The 23,326-nt window shown below is 25.0% G+C and overlaps 1 protein-coding gene across 1 annotated transcript in view; it reads right to left on the bottom strand.

Moving 5' to 3' along the window:
* LOC135929781 (bifunctional purine biosynthesis protein ATIC-like) overlaps nucleotides 1-13,688 on the bottom strand; it is a 34,338-nt gene extending 20,650 nt beyond the window's left edge. The window contains exons 1-3 of the mRNA XM_065466492.1: nucleotides 13,671-13,688; nucleotides 13,425-13,628; nucleotides 6,385-6,451 (exon numbers count right to left, since the gene is read on the bottom strand). Of these exons, the coding sequence (XP_065322564.1) occupies nucleotides 6,385-6,451; nucleotides 13,425-13,628; nucleotides 13,671-13,677 (278 nt within the window). The 5' untranslated portion in view covers nucleotides 13,678-13,688. The remainder of the gene's footprint in view (nucleotides 1-6,384; nucleotides 6,452-13,424; nucleotides 13,629-13,670) is intronic.
* Nucleotides 13,689-23,326: the final 9,638 nt, after the last annotated feature.

The raw sequence follows: 23,326 nt of genomic DNA, 5'->3' as shown, positions 1-23,326 counted from the left end.
CATCTTAAAATTTGAGTTTTATTTTTTTTAATATTAATAACTTCCGTTTTTTACATATTTTTTTTTCTCATAATAGCATAACTTTCAATTGTATTTCCCTCCCTTTCCTTTTTTTCCCCAAAAGAAATTAAATAATAAAAATATTATTTGTTTCCATCTTTTTTTTCAAAAGTTGAAATCATAATTTTCATCTATTTCTATAAAAATCTATCATGTTTTCTTTCCAAGATGTCACAAATCTATACTTTTTATGTTATCTAATAAATTATAAAGTATCAAAGCTACCAACCGATTTATCAATTCCCATATTTTGAGATTGCCCTATATCGCTTAGAATTAAAACAGAAATAATGCTAAAAAAAATCCTCAAACGTCGAGAATAAATACTCAACTTTCAGAAAATACTGAATATAATTTTTTAGAAATATTTCCGTTATTTTAGCTGCAGAATTATTTTTGAAAAATTTAAACAAAAATTTTTTGGGAATTTTTTTTCGGTTTTTTTTCAAGGATTTATTTTACCCTATATTTAATTTAAAACTTAAAAATGGGTGTATTCGCATCTAGATCCATTTAAAAAGTGTATTTTAACAACTCTGGGGATCATATATATAAAATAATAGTTTGTATAATTCTTTATAAATTTGATAATATATAAAATATTTTTAAATATAGAATCGGCTCAAACGGCTTATTGAGCCGCACTAGTCTGAGCCGTTTTTTACGACTACAGCTCGAGTTCAGGGTCAATAAAACTCGACTATTTAACTATACTACCCTGAACCGGATTCAGAGATTTTTCACTGAACTCTCACCTGAACCCATTTTTTTAGAAGGGGGGTTTACAACTCTGATATATATTGATGAAATATATTCGATATTCTAGAAATATTGGATAATTATGATTATCCTATATAATTTCTTAATACAATAAGGCAAAATTTATTAAACGCATTCAAAAATATTATTTTTATATTTTATAATAAAAAAATTAAAAATATTTAATAGAATATGGCGAATTAAACACATTCAAAAATAATTTTTTATATTTTATAATAAAAAAATTAAAAATATTTAATAGAATATGGCGAAATTTATTAAACACATTCAAAAATATTATTTTTAAATTTTATAATAAAAAATTTAAAGATGCCATCTAGCGGATAGAATATTATTTCTTTTACTCTAATAAATAAAAAATGTTATGAGCAAAGTATTGAAGCTAAAATATCTAATAGATAATTTTTTACACCTGTCCAAACCTTTATCTTATTTATAAACTAATTAATTCTTAATTAATATTAGGAAAGTGAAAACCCACTGGAAAATGTTTGGAAATTTAATACATAAATATAAGCCGAGCGATATTTAGTAATAAAAAATTTATTATGTAATTAGCCAAGCGTAATTTAAATAATAAATGATTTATTATGTGGTTAACCGAGCCACATTTCCCAATCGAGCGATATTTACTAGCCGAGCGATATTTAGTAATAAATGATTTATTATGTGGTTAGCCGAGCGATATTTCCCAGTCGAGCGATATTTAGTAATAAATAATTTATCATGTGGTTTGTCGAGCGACATTTACTAGCCGAGCGATATTTAGTAATAAATAATTTATTATGTGGTTAGCCCGAGCGATAAATAGACCCACCCATCTATATTTAGCCCATTTGCGTCAAAAAATTTAAAAAACTTTAAAAATAATGATTATGACAATTGTCACTTTTTTACGGTACATCTTCACTGAAGTTTTATTTAAATGTTTGCAATACCTATTTTAGCCTATTTAGGCTAAAAAAATTAAAAATATTGAAAATAAAAATAACGATTATGACAATTGTCATTAGAATTTATTTAGGGTACATCTTCATAATTTTTAATTTAACATGTTAGCATTCTATATTTATGCCCATTTGCGTAAAAACTTTAAAAATAACGATTATGACAATTGTCACTTTTTCAGGGAACATCTTCACTGAAGTTTTATTTAAATGTTTGCAATACTTACTTTAGCCTATTTAGCTAAAAGAAACAACTTTTTGCCCATTAGCGTCACAAAAAAATCTTATATGTTTAAAAATACCTACCTATTATGATAATTATCATTTTTCCAGGGAACATCTTCATTGAATTTATAATATAATATCTTTACAAAATAAATTATATTATAACCCTTTTATGTCCAAAAATTTCAAAAATCTTAAAAAATAACGCATAAATGACAATTGTCGCATTAAAAAAAAGTTTGACATAAATATTAATAAAAAAATAGAAATAAATTAAAAAGGAATAACTAAAATAAATAAAAGTTAAAGAAAAATTGACAAAAATAAAAAAAATATTATGATTTTCTTAGTACATCTTCACTAAATTTTTATTTAAACATGTTAGCAATGCTTATTTTAGCCCATTTACGTCAAAAAAATTCGAAAAACTTTAAAAACAACGATTATGACAATTGTCACTTATCTATCGTACATCTTCACTAAAATTTTATTTAAACATGTTAGCAATGCTTATTTTAGCCCATTTACGTCAAAAAAATTCGAAAAACTTTAAAAACAACGATTATGACAATTGTCACTTATCTATCGTACATCTTCACTAAAATTTTATTTAAACATGTTAGCAATGCTTATTTTAGCCCATTTACGTCAAAAAAATTCGAAAAACTATAAAAACAACGATTATGACAATTGTCACTTATCTAGGGTACATCTTCACTTAAATTTTATTTAAACATGTTAGCAATGCTTATTTTAGCCCATTTATGTCAAAAAAATTCGAAAAACTTTAAAAACAACGATTATGACAATTGTCACTTATCTAGGGTACATCTTCACTTAAATTTTATTTTAACATGTTAGCAATGCTTATTTTAGCCCATTTAGTCAAAAAAAATCGAAAAACTTTAAAAACAACGATTATGACAATTATCACTTATCTAAGGTACATCTTCACTTAAATTTTATTTTAACATGTTAGCAATGCTTATTTTAGCCCATTTATGTCAAAAAAATTGGAAAAACTTTAAAAACAACGATTATGACAATTGTTACTTTTCTAGGGTACATCTTCACTGAAGTTTTATTTAGACATGTTTATTTACGTCAAAAAAATTTAAAAAACTTTAAAAATAACTATTATGACAATTGTCATTTATCTAGGGTACATCTACATTAAATCTTACCTGTTAAAGAAACATATTTTTGCCCATTAGCGTCACAAAAAAATCTTATATGTTCAAAAATATACCTACCTATTATGATAATTAAATTTTTCCAGGGAACATCTTCATTGAATTTATAATATAATATCTTTACAATATAAATTATATTATAACCCTTTTGTGTCCAAAAATTTCAAAAATCTTAAAAAATAACGCATATGACAATTGTCGCATTAAAAAAAAGTTTGACATAAATATTAATAAAAAAATAATTTAGAAAAACCACCTCTTTTAATATACTTAAAATATAGATATATTTTTTAAAAAAAAAATTATTTAGAAAAAGAAAAACCACCTCTTTTAATATTCTTAAAATATAAATATATTTATTAAAAAAATATTTAAAAAAAGCCACCTCTAATAATAAACTTAAAATATAGATATATTTATAAAAATAATATAAAAAAAACTATAGAAGATTTGACCTAAAAGATTATTTACTTATGATATAATTAAAAAAAGAATAAAATTTTATGATAAAACAAAAAAATAAAATTTCTTTAAAAAATCAGCATGCTTAAAATTTTTAGCTCAAAAATATTAATTTTTTTTTATTTAAAAAAAAATCAAATAAATAAATCCATTTTTATTATAATCAAATCAAAACATATTATTTGCAATTAAATAAAATATAAATAAAATAAATTATTTTACTAAAAATAAATAAATAAAATTCTACATTATTTAAAATTTCTCAATAACATAAAAATAATTTTTGGCTCTAAATTTAAAATAAACTCAAGCTACCCTCTGAGCCCACTAAGCGAGCCGACTAAGTGAGCCGACTCATGCGGCTCCTTGATCGGCTTGAGCCGGAGCCGTTTTTTACGACTACGACTCGAGTCGCAAGTCGTAAGAACTCGACTTTTTAACAACACTAGATTTTGTTATTAATTAAATTTTATTTTTTGCTACATATTCTTTAAAATCTATATAAGTATATAATTAAAATCATGTTTGATCATTAATTCCACTTCTAAAGCTGATAAAGACAACAGATTACGATTTTTTCGCCAAAAATCATACCTAAATATGCGCTCTGAATCAGCGGTTGAATGTGATAACGAGAATATAATATTGCATATTTTTTCAAAATTTGGCGCAATGTTCATGAGCCAAATTCGATATATTATTATTTTGTTCTATAAATGTATTTAAAGCAACGAATTCCTGAAATAATTCATCTAATTCGATATCTTTTATATTAAAATTCCAGCTTCATAATACTTAGATTTCCCATTTATTATTTGTAAATTCATTTTTTTTTCTAAATACGAAATGAGTGTTTTAATCAATTTATTAGCTTCATTTTCAAATGTTGCGATTTTATCATGATCATCACATTTTATGAAATTTTGTCTTACAACCTTAATTTTTTATCTACTCTGACACATGATTAAATGAATTCCAGTTATTTTGATATTGCAATTTACATTTTATTGGGTTAAACTTTCCTAAATTGTAATTTATATATTTTTTAAATGAATGGAACAAAATTGGAAAATAAATGAAATATCATAAGAAAACTTTATTTAATTAATCAAAAATTATAATTAGGCCATATAAAACTGTTAAAATTGTAAATAATAAATTGCCTACCTCTTAAATATCTTTTTATATAGATTGATTTCTAAAAATTATATATATTACTTCACATTTACATAAGAATTATTTATATCATCAGAATCAGAAGAAGTAATTGTTATATGATTTATCATAAAAATTTATTTTTAAAATTAAGATATTAATATTAATATTATATCTTAAATTGGAATTGGAGATTAGAATTCTTTGTTTTTTCCTTTCTCATATGGATAAAAAATAAATGAATGATTGAATTAAAATTGATAGCGTAAATTTCTGGAAGCTATTTTTAATTATTTTACATTTTGAAAAATTTATAAAAAAAATCGGGATAATTATTTTAGGAAAATCGAGAGAACGCGTAAATCAATAGACGCTTATTTTGGCATAAACTAAAGTGAAAAATCGGGAAATTACGCCAAAAGCGGAAGATCTGGCAACCCTGGTTGTAATATATGCAAATTCTAGTAAAAATTTGAAGGAGTCGGGTTAAAACTCATGTTGATTTGTCACTATATATTTAACTTATTACAAATTAAATCTTATACACAGTAGGTAAGTATTTTAATGTTCTATATCCAATTTTAGGCAAAATATAAAAAAATCAATAATAAAAATGTCAAAGAATAAGAATCTTTTTTTTATTAATATTATAAAGTTTTAAATCCTTGTATCCAAATTATAAATATCTAATCTTGTGATTAGTATGAGGCTATTTCAAAAATCAAACATTATTCTTTTATTTTGTAAATTTTTAATAATTAAAATGTTCCATACCCTTTATTTTTTATCTGTAAATAAAATGCGGCCTCTATTTCTGGATATGGAATATTTACATATTGAAATTAAATTAATTTATTGTTTATTCCATTCCCATGCACTTCTTTTCAAAGGTATAAAAATGAGTTTTCGGGGAATATTATTTTAGGGTAAGCGATGATAAGTTGCTTAAATATCATTCCATCTATCAGATAAAAAAAAATTTCTACCATTTAAATTTAAAAAAAGCTTTTCTAAACAATTGAAAAAAATGAATATGGAACATTAAAATTTGACCAGCCGATATTAAAATGATTGATATCGATAAATTATATTTAATCAGGAATATGAAAAAGAACTTTATGAACAATTATGGAACGAGAACGGATATTTGGAACTTTCCAAAAAACTAAATATGAAACATAATGTAATTTGTTAAATATTTCATATTTATAATGACTCAAAATTTATTGATCGTGGAAAGTTGAGGAATATATAGAAAAAAATGAATAAGTATCACCAAGAATTTTTTAATACTTTAATTAATATCTAATTGAGTTTGGGCAAGATAGTGTCTTGTTCAATTAACTATCTTTGGCCGACTTCAAAACGGCTCAACCATATTATTCGCCTAAAAAAATTGGTTTGAACTTTAAAGTTGAACTTCTACTTGAAAATTGAGAAAAATAAATTAAGATATAAACTTGGTTAACCCGTTTTGGAGTAAAATTAGGCGATTTAACAACACTCAAGACATTATTGATGGGAATTGGGAACAATATTTATACAGCATATATAATATTAACTCAATCTTATGGTAATTCAATTTGTCGAGTTCTTTTTGATCCATTTCGTTGTCTCTTGCAAGGATGCCTAAAGTTGATAGAATAATATGTAAATTTTTATGCAATAATTTTTGACATGGTATTTTAGTGTCTCAAATTAAAATTATATTTTTATTTAATCATTTTTAATGATTTTATGATTAAAAAAAATATGGATCAACAATTTTGTGAATTTTTTTTAAAATAAAAAATATGAATTTAACAATTGTCACCATAATTATATTTCGATTAATTTTATAATTGTTTGTAATTTTATTTTCAAGGGTGGAGTAACCGATAATGAGAAAAAAAACTCATCCAAAAAACTGAGGATAAAAATTGTGCAGGAATATCAGAAAATAAATTGTTTATATAAAAATAAAACTACTAAAAGTAATATTTAAGATCAAGAATAATCTTATTTTAATTATGCATGTATATATCTAATACGTCAGTAAGGTTTAGAAGGGGAGGGGTAGAAAGTCGCCTCGCTAGAGCCTGGTTTAGGACTTATAAATTTAACAAATTGGACCGGATAGACTAACCAGGCCATTAAAAAATTTAAAAATTAAACTAAATGATGTTATCCCTTTTTTTTCCTAAGATAAAATTATTTAGAATTAGGGCAAAGCAATTTGTGATTTTTTCTTTAATTCACTTTGTAAAAATGCGTTTAATTTATATTTTTAAAATAAAAAAATAAATAATCGTATTATTTAAACTGAAATTAAAAATAAATATCGCAAAAATGCAAAATCCGAGCAATATGATCTATTCTCCCCTAATCACAAAAATCGTGTTCGATCAACCATTGCCTACAGTGAATATAAAAAAACTTTAGAAAAAGGTTTTCAAACCTCAATTCGGAAGATATAAGGAATAATATTTTTTTTAAAGGGGAATTTTAACTAATTTCGACTAATGTTATTTCGGTGGAGGAAATATACATTACAGATCTGCATGTCTTGATCCGCGTAGCAGATCAGGCTAAAAACAAGCCAGACAACTTGTGCAAAATATTTTCTTATGATTTTTCTCTCACAAATATTTATCACATACCGGGCCAGAAAGTTTATGCAATTTTTTTACGCACCGAGCAAACCCCTGTTATGACCTGACCACCACTTTAAAATTCTTGACGGGCCGCTTTGAGTCTAATCGTAATGATGTCAAATAAATAAACATAAAATATGTACAATTAAAAATATAAGCTATAATTCTTGACCATAAATATTACTCTTAGCAGTTTTATTTTAATATATATAGATTTATTTTTCGAAGCCTTTTATTCCTGTAAAAAATTTTCCGTCGCTTCTTCTATTTATTCCCCACTGTCTTTTCTCCTATGTCTTTTTCCATATTTTTTGTGTTGATTTGTTTCACAGGCTTTTATCCGGGATTTCTGGCTATATGCTGTGCGGTAGCAGAGAAATGATTATGCCTCCCCCTATCAAAATTAATTGGTTTAACTCCAGGAACCGGAAAAATACTTTGGTTTTTTCTAAATGACATTTGATTGATTCTTAGTTACTAATCTTCAGAGACCTGCAGGCCCGGCCCAAGCCCGGCCCGGGAAAATATACATGGGCCATGCCTGAAAATTTTTTTTTAAAATACCCGGGCTGTAAAATTTTTTTAAGAAATTTATTTAACATGAATTATTATATTCGTCAATTAGATATGGTTATAATGATTAGATATGGTTATAATGATTATATATAGTTATGATTAATATAATGTTGGGTGAAAGTTAACACTAGCTAACACTCATAGTATCTATTACATAATATAATAGTTTTCCTGCCATGGAATAAACGCAAAGGATAATAGGTAATAAATACATTATTATATAATATATGTATATTTTTTATTTATTAAAATATAGTTTTATTTTTTTTATAAATACAATTAATATAGTATATTCAATATTATTTATACAAATTTTTTATAGTATCAATTTGTAACATACTAAATATCTGTTTAGAATATAAAAAAATAAAATATGTACGTTAAACTTCTCGTTTTAAGCCGATTTTTAAAAACGGCTAACACAGTATTTTATCCAGAAAAATACTATGCAAGCCTGAAAATTCTGTTTATAGAAGGAGCAAAGGTCTAAACATATATTATCGAAATTTCGAGGCTTAGTCAATATTTTTCTGGCGAAAAATTGAGTTAGCCGTTTTAAAAAATCGGCTCAAAACGAGCCGTTTAACAACATTAGCTAATATGCTTGCTTAAAAATATGATAAAATACCAAATAGGTAAATTTTTTGTATATACCAGGTCGAATATAATTTTAAAAAATTCCTAGCCTCGTCTAATCCGGGCCGGGGCCAAAAATCTTTTATTTTAAAATATCCAGGCCGGACCGTGCAAATGGTACCTCTGCAGGTCTCTGCTAATCTTTGAACAAATGTCATAAAAAAATAAATATTTACAATACAAAAAAATAACGAATCGTAAACTGTTCAAAATAAGGAACGCTTTGAAATTTTCCGTATTTCATATTCATAGAGAAGGTAATATTTAATGGATATTCATTAATGATTAAATATATTTTATCTTTTTTATTCAATAAAGGTAAATCATGTCATTTAAAATATGGGTAAAGTATATGGCTGAATGTAATTTGTTAAATATTTTAAAATCCTTTTCTTGTTGCAAATAAAAAAAATAAATAATATCTAGACATGTGCGCCGCCGGTCAAATGCGCAGCCGCCGGTGATTTTTGACCAAACCGACGCCAAACACCGCCGCCGATGTAAAAATTCGGCGACGTGGCAGCATGATACATATTTTTTATTATTACAAATAATATTTATTTTATATATTATTTATGAATTGTAATTAGAAGAAAAATATTAAATATTTTTTGAATTATTAAAAAATGCGATTTTATTTTTTAAAATTAATAAATATTATTTGCTATAAGTTTGATTTGTAACAATCCATATTCTCTCATTTTGGGCATGTCTGTGACCAACGTGCTAGATAAAATAAGATTAGGACATTAAATTAGAAAAGGTATTTATATTATTCTATATTTTATTCTTTTAATTTTTGATGCTTCAAAAAATCTACAACTTCGTTATATAAAATTTATTTTTTATCATAATAGGAAATTTAAATAATGATTTTTATTTTGTTTCCATTATAACATATATATAAAAATAGCAGGACTAAAACAATTATAATGAATGCAGCATTGTAATACTTTGTAGCCTTCTTTTGCATGGAAACAATTTGGATCCTTAATATTAAAAACTGGCATAAATAATAAGAGAACCAGTGTTGCTACAGATAAAGTCTTTAGTAATATATGCTTGCAAATAGCACTTGATAAAGATGGTGAGAATAAAAATAATTATTCATTTTCAGAGTAAATTTTTAGATTATTTTAAAAATATTTGTAAATTTTTTAATTAGTTATCCAATCAAATCTTTTTCAAAAAATATCAGCATATCAAACATAATAAAACATTTACTTGACAAACATGATTTATCATGTAAAGAAGAAATATCTAAACAAAATTTAAAGTTATTTCTAAACCCATTGTAAAAGATACAACTGACCCTATAAAAGATAAAAAATGGATTCTGGTAAGGAATTATGTACTCATGTGTTGCAAGGATTTAATGCCATTCTCTTCTATAAATAATACTGGAATGCAAGATTTTCTAAAGGTTATTTGTAAAATTATTATAATTTTTTATAGGGGAATCTTAATTTTTATTTTAACTGTTAAGATATTTAATTATTTATAACATCTCATATTTAGAATTTTTTATGGCATAATATTTTTATTATTAACTTTTTATTATGTAGAACAATGGCATTATTTCAGATACCAAAGAATTACCAGATACAACTACACTTAGCCGGAGTGGATTAGATGATGTGTATTTATCAATGAAAGCATACATATGCCAACAAATTAATATAGGTCCTAAATTTTGATATGTGGACAGACAAATATAGACGGCGAAATTATATTACCTTTACATTTCACGAAATAGATAATAATTTTAATATTGTATTTTATACATTGGCGACACATCATGTCACTCAAAAACATACCGCTGAAACTATTCTTTCCGAGATAGAAGTTGAAAATGAATTTGATTTAGGGTCCAAGAAAATTCAAATGGTTACGGATGCAGGACCCAATGTAAAGAAAAGTGTTCGTCTATTATGTTTGGGGCATGGATTACATAATCTAGTGAGTCGATTGAATAAAAAAGTTAATAAAATAGAAAATCTCATTAAAAAAGTGAGAGAAATTATAGTTGCCGATTCAAAACAGCGGATTTTGAAAATATAAACATATAGAAAATGTTTTGAATCGATATCATATACATCGGATATTTTAGATTTGGATGATAATGATCCTTTTAATGAAGATCGTTTGGGGTTTGATGAAGATAGTGAAAATCAAAAATCATATGAGAAAAAACATAAAACCTTAAAATTAAATATGCCTACACGTTGGCATAGTATTTTAATAATGCTGAAAAGTGTGACTAGCAATAACAAAAATCCTTTAAATATTCTATAAAATAGAATGGAGAAACCGGATCTCAAATTATTTAGCTCCGATTGGGATTTGGTGCATAAACTTTTAATTTCTTAAAACCTTCAAAAAAAATTTTCTGTCCAAAAAGGAGTTACTATAAATTTAGCCTTATTATTTCGTAGTGAAATTAACAATCATTTAATTGTAAAAGAATATGATAGTCCTCCCATAGAATCCCTTAAACAAAATATGCTTACTAAATTTGATAATAGATTTTCAATAACCAATCTTTAGGTAGTATTTTAAAATACATAAATTATTTTTTATATATTATTTCTCTTTCTTTTATTTTTTTACTTAGGGGTTAGGAGCACTTTTGGATCCTCGTTTTCAATCTATAAACATAGTAAATGAATATTTAAAGGAAAAAAATATTACTCCGGTTCAATTTTTATGTCAACACGCTACCTCTATACGGCCATACACGGACGAATCAAACGAATGTGAAACAACGGAAGTTGCTTCAAAACTCGATTATCTTAAGCCATTGGCTACAAAACATTCATCTATTCATAACAATAACCTGTAACAACAAGACTATTTAACCAGTTTAGAAAAAGAGTGTTATTCATTATTTTCGCCTTATAATTTGGAGATAAAAGATGTCTTAGATTTTTGGAAGATAAGAGCATTGGATATTCCTAAATTTTTAATATTAGCTAGAAAGGTCCTGTGCGTTCCAGCTACGATCACACCCAGCGAGCGTGTATTTTCTATAGCTGGGCTCACTCTGAACTCTAAAAAATCATTATTATGTCCTTTAAATCTAAATAAAATAATATTTATTCATGATAATTATAAATTAATAAAATCATTAAATTATAGTTATAAACATAATAAAGTATAAATTTTATTTTAAAAGTGTTTCCAATGAATTTATAAATTTAATTTAAAAAAAATTAAGTTAGAAAAATATTTGTAGCTGCCGATTTTTGTGGCGGCATCTAAATCGATTCGCCGGCCAATCATTTTTAAAAAAGAAACGCCGCCGCCAAAAATGCTGTTGGAGCACATGTCTAATAATATCACATTATTAACTATTCTTTAACATTTGATTTTTTTTAACTTTAAAAATACAACTTTGGTCCCTTTTATTCTGTAATTTATTAGGGAATTATGTATAAAATAAAAAATATTATATAATTATACAATAAAAATATTGGATAATTTTTTTTTAATATTAGCCCAATTCAATTTTTTTTTAAAGGATTTATATTGGCCAGGATCTAATATTTAATATTGCCACATCCCTAATAACAAGTATATTTATAGTAATTTTATATATGAAATTATTTAACTTATTCATTATTTATATTTGGGTTCAAGTTATTCAAAAATAAATTTTCTTTTAGGAGAAAAATAAAATTTAACGTTTTTATTCCTAACATTAATGGAATATGAATATTTTTTACATTTAATTGATTATTAGATTTTATAATAAACTTTGCTAAATTTGATTTGGAATGATATATAAATGATTAAAAACCTTAATAAATTCTGGCAACAGGCCTTAAGCTAAAGTCAGTCATCCCACAATCAAATGAAGTTTTAGGGGGCAACATCTTATCTTTGATCAAGTCTCATAGAACCCTAAGCCATCTGGTCCATCTATTTCTGATATTGCTTTATTTTACTCCTTTTCTATAAAAACTTTCTATTTTGTCATTTTTTATTAAAGTTTTAAATTTAATATCCAAAAATCATTTTTTATTCAAAAATTATATAAAGTTATTCTTAAGAGTGTATAAAATATTTATTTTGAATATTTTAAAGAAAAATGGATAAATGTAAAAATAGAATGAATATTAAAATACACCAGGTTTGCCAACCCAGGTTGTGACAACATTGTCAATAAAGGTCCAGTCTGTAGCTCAAAGTTCTCTCCTATTCTTCCTTTTTTGTCAGATTGAAAATCACAATTATGAAATATATTTAAGGTGGGAATTATATATTATTAATTGTCTTATAATACAATAAATAGAAATTAGATAATTATCATATCTATTGTTGAATATTTTTAAATAGAGAATAAAATAAAAAATTTGTTTGAGATTTCTTCCCTATAATCTTTTTTAAACATTCGGGCTTGGGCCACAGGATTGGATCTAAAAAATTGAGCTACTGACAGGCTTGAGCCAAATATTAATTTTTCATATCATTAATAACTATTTAATTGCAAACTTATTAATATTTTGTCAATGTTCTGAAATTAAAGAATTGTAATCTATACAATGATACTTGATATTGGTGTAAAGTCAATGCTGATCATATTGGCTGATACTTTATATTTTAACCAATACTGGCCAATATTCCAAAATAAAAATTAACCTTTATAAAAAAAAATTAGTCAACATTTCTCTGATTGCAATGCATAAATTAAATATTATTCTAACTTATTCTCAAGATATAATTTTCATTTTTCATAAAAATAAAAAAATCAAAACCGGCATGTATTGCAGGATGAAGTGTTTTAACCCGCCCTCCTAAAATTTCTGTAAATCCTGTATAGAGGGATATATTTTTTACAGGTATATTCAATGATGATATAAATGATGCTGTTTTTCCTGATGCTATAATCTCATAACCATTTGAAAACAGGGATCTAGATAAACTCTCAAGGGCAGTCTTGTCATAAACACTAATAAGAGCTATTAAAAAAATCTATAAAAAGATCATAAAGAAAAAATCACCTTGCATTTTAAACAATTTAAAAGTATATATTGCCGCTTAATATAAAGAAATAACAGATAACTGTGACATCGGTCAATCTTATTTAATATAATAAAAATGTGGCTAGGCCCAATTAAGTATTTTTATCTTTTATTATATCGAAAATTAGAATTGCGTTTTTTATTAGTTTTCCTTTAATCTAGATATGGTATTTCAAAAAGTTATTAAAAATAAGAAAGTTAAATTAGAAAACAATTTTATGAAAAGTCTCATGTAAGACAATGTCTGTCATTGGTAACGGTAAGGCCACAAAAATAAAATTAAAGTGGTTTAACAAACCTAATGTTTTAATGAAAAAAGAAGAGTTTATTAAGATAATTGTAATGAATAAAATTAAAATAAATTTTCAAGCGACGAAGCTTCCATAGAATCTTGAATATAATTAAAATCTTTACGCTATATTAAAAAATAAATTATGATTTAACTTCATTAAAAAAAAAGAATGTTATTTTGACAATGTTAAAATTAATATTATACGTTTAGCTATTATTGGAAGCAAATTTAATATTGCTTATTTATTTAAAATAAATATTTTAAAAGAATCATGCTCGTTTCTGTATGATTTTTTTATTACGTTAAAAAAATAACTTTATATGGATAAATATAAAATTGCTTCTATTTTAATAAATAAAGAGAAAATCATGCGGATGTATTGTGAACAAAATAAGGGATCGGAAAGCAATTTAAAAAAATGCTTATATTTTTAATAAATAAAAGAGAAAGAAAAGATTTTTATTTTTAGGCAATAATTAATTTAATGTCTAATAATTGCAAATATATTATTTAAAAAAATTTAGTAATAATATCATTTGCTTAATATTTCTTGTGAAGAATCTGATTATTGAAAAGGAAAAACCAAAATCAATTTTATAGAACTTGAAAAGAAAAGAAAATATATTATTAATTTTCAATAAATATGAAAAACATGTTGCACATTGGATGTGAATTTTCTAATTCTCTATTTTGCTGGTTTGCCAAATATTCGAAAATGGAAAAATATGTTGGGAATGATAAAAGTTCGGAAAGAATTTTTTGAAGGCAGTTTAACAGCAGGAAAAATCAACCGCTCAATCGCATCCTTTGATGAAAATCTTGAAAATATGATAGATTCGATGTGCAAAAAAATATGAATTGCAATTTTACTAAAAAACAAAGAGAACTCCTATTATTTATAAATATTATATTTTTTATATGGTTTGACAGATAAAATATAAATATTTTTCCATAATAATAAAATGTTTGGAATAGTTGTATAATTTCTAAAACCAGAACAAGATGAATAATTTCTTTTAGTTAGTATAGTGTTGTTAAATGTTGTAAATTTTAGATTAGTTAAATTTGTACTTTATATTTATTTTGCATAAAGAATTCTTTTGGATTTATTATTATAACGCATGATAAAAATATTATATTTGAATAGTTATGAATATTAGTTATAAAGAAGATTGAAAAAAGTATAAAAAGGCCAATTTTTACCATACAAAGAAATCTTTTATAATTATTAACTTTTTTGTATTTTATTTTTTATTATTTTTTTTATTAATCTTTTTTATTATTTTTACTTTTATAATTTTGTTAATTTGATAATGTTATAATTTTGAATAAAGGATTATGATTTTACGAACTTAATTTTTTTAATCTTTAATTTTTAATTTTATTTTAAATTAATTTATTTTGATTATGTTTTTATCTTATTATTTAATAAAGATTTAGTATCATTTTAGTTCTAACCTTTCTTATTTGACGAATATTATAGAAAAGTATATATCGAGGATATTAGTCTTTAGTATCATTTTAGTTCTAACCTTTCTTTATTTGACAACGGTTCTAATAATTCAATCCTTAGAAAAACATCAAAATGTTATAAAAGCCCGATTCAGGTCGATTTTAAAAAACTGCCCGATTAAAATTATAACCAAAATAAACATTATGTAAACCTAAAGATTTTGCTCATAGCTGGCAGAAATGCTTGGACATCTATTTGCCAAATCTCGATGCTTAAATAATATTACTTAAACTAAAATCTTAATCGAGCCGTTTTGAAAAATCCACCCTAACCTGTCTTTTTAACAACACTAAGTCAGCAAAATATACTAAAAATTCATTAAATTTGGATTTATGAATATGTGATGATTAATTCTTCTCTTTACTAATTATTGCAAAAGATAATAAAATGTATAATATTCGAATAGCCTCTATTTATCATCTTTTATAATAAACTTCCAAAATGAGGCTTGTAATCCGATTTTTCGATCTTCATTCTAAATTCAAAAGGAACATGTTATGGATGAATGTATTACTAATTCATGATATATTTTTCAAAAATCAAATATCTTTTAAACAAAGAAACAAGAATGTTGCAGTTTTGAAAGATATATGAGTAAATATAACCGATAAATTGGTTAAAATTTCAGTGAATTATAAGAATAAGAGATTTACAGTGATAAATTTATTTTAGGTTGCTTTGTAGTTTTATCAGGGTGTATTAGTTTAACTTGCATCTAAATTTTAGATGTAACTAATTAAAAATTTGGAAAAGGTTTTTGATAAACTTAGAAATCAAATATTAGATATGACAAATAAGTTGTCAAGTCATATATAGATTAGAAGTGGGTGTGGTCCGTGAAATTAACACGATAGGTCACGTGGGTAACAGCGTGAGTGAGCATGAAAAATATTTCCTGACGTGATTAGGATTAACTTTAATATCCCTTGAATCATGAAAACAGAAATTTAAATTTTTAAAATTGTCTTTATGAGTATAGATTTGATTTAAAAATTATAATAAACATTTTCCGATTTGGTTCTTTGTGAAAAGGAATAATTTTTAAAAACAAAAAAATTCCGCATTTATAAACAACATTTTCCATGTCGTGAAGATACTTTTAATCATAGATTTAATTATTTGTGATGGTATTAACATACATGTTGGCAGTAGCGTCACAAGAGGGGGGGGGGCAGGGGCTATAGCCCCCTGATAAATTTGAATAGCTCCCTGAAGCGGAAAAAATTTTTCTTAATGGCTCCCTAATACCTCCCTGAACTAAAAATAAACTTATTGACCCCCTGAACCAGTGGCGTAGCTAGGAATTTTCCTTAGAGGGGGTCCATACCATAAAAGCAACCACCTTATACGGGCCTTCGGCCCTTTTGCTCGGCCTTCGGCAAGGTTTATCTTACAAATCATAAATATCTTCTATAATATATAATAAATATTTTTTTAAATGCATCAATAATACGTTATTATAATTTAGTAGATTATTCTCAATGACTTTATAATAATATTATCCAGAATAATTTTTATAGTATTATAATATCCTTCCACAAAATCAAAATCAGGAAAATATAAATATTAATGGTATTTATTTGATATAAAGTCACTTTTAAGTCTTTTGAACGTATAATCTAAAAAAAATTTTTGCTCTGGGAGGGGTCCAAACCCGAAAACCACCCCCGTAGCTACGCCACTGCCCTGAACGATTTATTTTATAATTCTATTAAATATTATATATTGATTTGATTTTATTATTTAAAAATTAATAAGACTATTTATAAATACATATAAATATATTCACTATGTCAGCTTGCAATAAATCTGTGTTAAAAATGGAATATCAAGATCACTCATAATGTCTAAATATTATTTTAGCATTAACAATTGAAGCTTAATTGATTATTATTATTTAAAATTATTTTATAATCTTAAAATAAATATATTTATTTATAAATTGAAAATTAACAAATTTAATAATGTAATTAGCCGAGTTCAAAATCACTAATCAACTATATTATTCATTTTTAGATTTAATTACCATGCCTCTACCTAAAAATATTTTCAAGGTCCAAATAAGTATATGAGATTTATTTATAAAAAGTAAGTAGACATATAGTTAATAATCCTCTATTATATAAAATTGATTATCAAATATTAGGTAAAATGCCACTTTTACAGACGTATTTGACAGTTATAGAATATATATAACAGTTAATATTTACTAAATAAATGCTGTTGTTAATAAATATAAGTAACAATTAGCATTCATTTCTTTAACGATCTATTTATTTAAAATTTTATTAAATTAAACATCTTATAATTCATCCCACAATGGATGCAATCTTATTAGATATCTTTTCTTCTCTTTTTTACCTGTTTTTAGGAAAGCTATTTTCTTATTCTTTAAAATACAGTTGTAAGTTAAATTGTTAATACAGTATATTTTTGATATTATTACGAACTATTATTATTTTAAGATATAATATACCAACTAGATGTGGTGCGACAATAATATATAAAATCTTAATTGCTTTCATCATATCACTCTGGTCCTTATAGTTACAAAATTCATTTCTAATATGGCATCCTTGCCATGTAAATAACTCAAGGCTTCAATATATTTGCATAATTATTTCTTCTAAAGATTTATATTATTTTTGTTTATTAATTTATATAACATAATTGTTGTAGCTGTTGAAAAAAAGAAGAAATAAATTTAATATAATACATCAAATGTCAGTTATTTTCTGACAGGAAAATTAAGTTTTCCTTGGGGGAAGAAGAGGAGATAAGGATCACGGGGTGTATTTCATTGTTCGGAAAAACCTGTAGTTGGAGATTAAGAGATATTGAATTAGATGTCAGCTGTGGACCTTTGGATGTCAGCTGTGGACCCTTGAGAAATGAAGAATTGGATAATTATATTATGTTATATTTTTCTACATATTTTATGTTAGATTGTTGTGGTTTTATTGGAAATAAAGATAATTATGTTAAATATGGATCGTCGTTAATGGTCAATGGTATTTATTTAATATTATTAGAAAGAATTATTTTGGGTTGTTAAGTTATATAATTGAGAGTAATGGGCATTTTTGTTATATTTAAGGTAACTTGTAATATTGTTGCCAGCTGACCAAGATCGAAAGAGTGGGTTCATTCGGTTTTAAAGTAAAACAAAATTTTTGTTGTATGCATATTACATAAGAGAAATTTTGACAAGGCAATGTACTAAAAACTATACAGATACATGAGTTTAAGGATTTCTATACTTTTATATTTAACTTAAAAGGTGTAAGATAGAAAGTATGTAATGAGTATTAGGCAGAAATATGGAAATAAGATCAGGAATTTAAGACAGTAATATTTGGTATATTATCTTATGTTTAGATGTATATGGTACATATAATTTTGATCATTATTTGGTATGCCTTAAAACTCATTGAATGGTGTTATAGGTATTCCGTCATAGGAAGCTGAAAGACCTCATGAACAGCAGGACAGAAAGGATTGTTAAATATTTAAATATGTGAAATTTATGAAAATATATATGGATATAGACTCTTGTAATAAAGTGTGTATTATTTAATTATGCATTTTGGGTTTGTAAAGGGATGAATATGTATGGGATAATTTATTATTAATTAAGGTTAATATATTGCATAGGTAACATATGATATATTTAACTATGAATTATTATTTATAATGTTAATATATTGTATAGGTAACATATGATATATTTAATTATGAATGAGAATTTGAAGGAATTGAAGTATGATGAAGTCAGAATAATATCTATAAGGTTAGATGTGGATAGTTATTTTGATTTAGTGTCTGCATTTAGTGTATATATAAATTGGATAGGAGTTTGTATGATACATTAGATGGTGTATAATATTTTTTTTTCCAAATTATGAAATCTTTATATTTAATATATATATTTTTTTTTAAATTATAAATTTTTATAAGAAGTTTTATTTGCAATTATTATATTATTTGTGTGGTATGCAATGATGTGAAGGGAAAATATTTTTACAGATAAGGTCAGCCCGTGTTGAGGGGTATGCCTTGAGGTGAAAATATTGTTTAGTTTGCATACTGGGGAAAGTTTTTTTTTTTTGTAAATTTATGCTGCATAATACATTATTTTTTTAATAATTTTATAACACATCACATTTTACTATTTAATTATGAACATATTTTTAAAGAAAAGACTCAAATTATTTTATATTGTGAAGGTATATTAAAAATTCTTTACATATATACCATATAGCCCATTATATTATCAATTTTTGTTACTTTGCATTCTACATTTTTGTGAATTTGTGCTAATTGTGATGACAGAGTTAGGTAGAAATGGTATATTTTTCTTAGGATACTGAGTAATTCCTAGATGGAAAATATTGTATTTTCTACATATTATATATTTGTTCCTTCATATATAATATTAAATGTATTTATATACGTATGTATTGTAATTTTATTTTTAATCTTTGTTCGGCCAAGTTTCACAATTATTTTTAATACCTAAAGATGGATTTTTATATTCATTTTAGGAAATATTTATAAAGATGTAGCTTTGTTTTTTTTCACATGATAGAATGAAAATTACATGTGTTGAAATTGCGTTTCACACATAGACAATGTTTTCACATTACATTATTATATGTAAAATCATTATTTCCTAATTACCATGAATCATACCCTAATAATGTATATTATAGCTAGTAGTTTCCAAATGTCTTAAAATGAATAAATTATTATGTTTTACGGATATTACATTGTCCATATTAATGTTCCGTAGATTATAAATGCAGATACCCCAATGTACATGTCATTATTGATAATGTCTGTTTTGGCGATTTTATATTGAAATGCACTGGAGTTATTATATTATAAATCATTATAAGGGAAGTTGATTCGATAAATTCCCTGAACATCTTCAAGGCGTCCCAATACAATTATAATGGGTGAGTCGATACAATTCAAAGAGGTGATTCGATACAATTCAAAGGGGCGATTTGATACAACACCACCACAAAGAGAGGGACGCTGGGCTTGTGAAGGGTGGGCGTGTTGTAGCTGTTGAAAAAAAGAAGAAATAAATTTAATATAATACATCAAATGTCAGTTATTTTCTGACAGGAAAATTAAGTTTTCCTTGGGGGAAGAAGAGGAGATAACACGGGGTGTATTTCATTGTTCGGAAAAACCTGTAGTTGGAGATTAAGAGATATTGAATTAGATGTCAGCTGTGGACCTTTGGATGTCAGCTGTGGACCCTTGAGAAATGAAGAATTGGATAATTATATTATGTTATATTTTTCTACATATTTTATGTTAGATTGTTGTGGTTTTATTGGAAATAAAGATAATTATGTTAAATATGGATCGTCGTTAATGGTCAATGGTATTTATTTAATATTATTAGAAAGAATTATTTTGGGTTGTTAAGTTATATAATTGAGAGTAATGGGCATTTTTGTTATATTTAAGGTAACTTGTAATAATAATAAATTCTGATAGAGTTTACATAGTGAGTGCCATGGCTATGACTGCAAATTAACAAGCATCTATTATTTGTGTGGCTATGTAATTTAGGATTATTACTCCTGCTGCTGAGAGCATTTGATTGATAATTTAGATGAGGGATAATAGTCAACTATCTAGTCGTTTATACATCATTAAAAATGGAAGATATCTTTTAGAAATTTAATGTCTCACAATAATTATCTACATTACATATCTAAATTCATAATGTCATCTAGGTTTAACCATCATATAGTCCATTTATTATAGATACTGCCTCATATTTGCATTTTGTTTATTTTTCATTTGGATAGGTACTACCAAATTAATGATAATATATATTTGAAAAATCTTGATTTCTGTAAATTGTCTGTGGCCTATAGGCAAGAACATCGCTTGTCAATTCTATGGTTCTGGTGTCCAATCCCAACAAAGATCATGTTTTTTTCTTATTCCAACTTTGTGGTTCCGCCCTTGGGGGGGGGATGATATATAGGAGGCCGGACTCGACCATGTGATTCCGTTATAATATATGTTAAATAATAGATTTTTATTACATTAAATTAATTTTGGCCTGTATTTAGCAAATTAGATTGGTATTTAGAAAATTGTTATAAGTTGACTTGCCAGTATCTATTATTAACCCATATACAATGATATTGCCTATAAAGTCTTATGATTTGGATTAGTCTTTATATTATCCTCTTTAGGAATTATTGATTTGGTTAGACCTACAAATTTTTCCTTATTAGTCAATTCTATAAAACATTTTCTAAAATGGTAACACAACTTTAAATTAGTTTAAATGACATTTTGTCAATGTAGGTTGCTAAGAATTATATCGCCCTGTGTGGTTTTTAAAAACCATTATCAATTGAGGTTAACCTTTTTTATCACTTGTAATTCTTTAGACCAAATTTTTTTTTAGATTTGCAATCGAAAATATTTAATATTGTAATAAATGGATAAATATTTTGTATTAAAAATATTTTATATTAAAAATATAATATTTAGAAATGTTTTGTATTGTTTTAATTTTATTATTTGTTGCATAATATATCAAAAGATGAAATTAAGAATAATTGTTCAGAGTTTGCATAATTAAAAAAGCATAATATTAGTTGTGCCCCCTGAGATTGTAAAGGCCAATGACGCCCCATGTTGGGATTAATAATAAGAGGTTTATTTGATATGGTTTTGGATAGGAAATATTTTTGGCATACTGTAAGGATATTTGTATAATGGAAGGGAGATGAGATGAATAAGATATGATTGAAGCATGTTTACAAAGTGTAAGTGAAAATAGGTTAAATGTTTTATTTATATGGTTGTTACTATAAATTTTTACTTTTGGTATGAATGATTTTTACTTTATTTATCATAGGTTGAAAAGAAATTGAAATTTCACATTTTAAGATAAAAAGAATAGATTGAAAATAAACATTAAAAAAAAATATAGAGATCTCGATCTTTGAAAATCGTCAAACTTGTAGATTTTATTTTTTTTTTAATTTTGAGCAATTATCTTCATCGATCTTTGAAGATCGCAAAATTTGAAGACTTTTTATTTTAAGAAAATTAGCAATAATCTTCTAAGATCGAGATCTTTGAAGATCAGAAAATTTGAAGATTTTTTTTTTAAAATATTTGAACAATAATCTTTTCATATTTGAATTTCTTATACAATTTTATTTAAGAATTTAGTAAATTTTTATTTTATAATTTTTTTTTGTAAATATAGGTTAATTAGGTTCCATGTCATTAGCGCAACTTTTATCGCGAGGCGAAACCCAAATCGCGAAGACTATATAGCAAAAACTATTTCGCGAAATATATTGCGAAGATATTATAGCGAATTTAATATCAGGAGATCTATATCGCGTTAATTGGTTAGTGTTGTTAATTAGTCTAGTTCTTCCGACTATACTAAGAACTTTAGCGACTGATGATCCATCTAATCGGCTTAGTCGAACCATTTAGTCGGCTTAGGTCGAACTTGCTTTACTATATACTCATAATAAAAATTAAATTGTAAACATGGTAAATTGAGATTTTAGTGAAGATAAATAGAAAGTGACAATTTTCATTTAATCCTTATTTTTATAATTTATTTTGACGCAAATAAGTAAATATATATTATAAATATGGCAATAGTATTTCAGCGAAGATTCTTGGAAAAGTGATAATTGTCATAATCGTTATTTTTAAACTTTTTTGAATTTTTTGAAGCAAATGGGTAAAAAAATAAATTGTAAACATGTTGAATTAAGATTTTAGAGAATTTAAACCATATGAAAATGACAATTATCAAAA

The sequence above is a fragment of the Gordionus sp. m RMFG-2023 genome, chromosome 5 (genome assembly GCF_954871325.1).
Source record: "Gordionus sp. m RMFG-2023 chromosome 5, tfGorSpeb1-WG-v2, whole genome shotgun sequence".
In the NCBI taxonomy this organism is placed as follows: Eukaryota; Metazoa; Nematomorpha; class Gordioida; order Chordodea; family Parachordodidae; genus Gordionus; species Gordionus sp. m RMFG-2023.
Note: the sequence above shows the minus strand (reverse complement) of the source record. Positions and strands in the feature narration are given on the sequence as shown.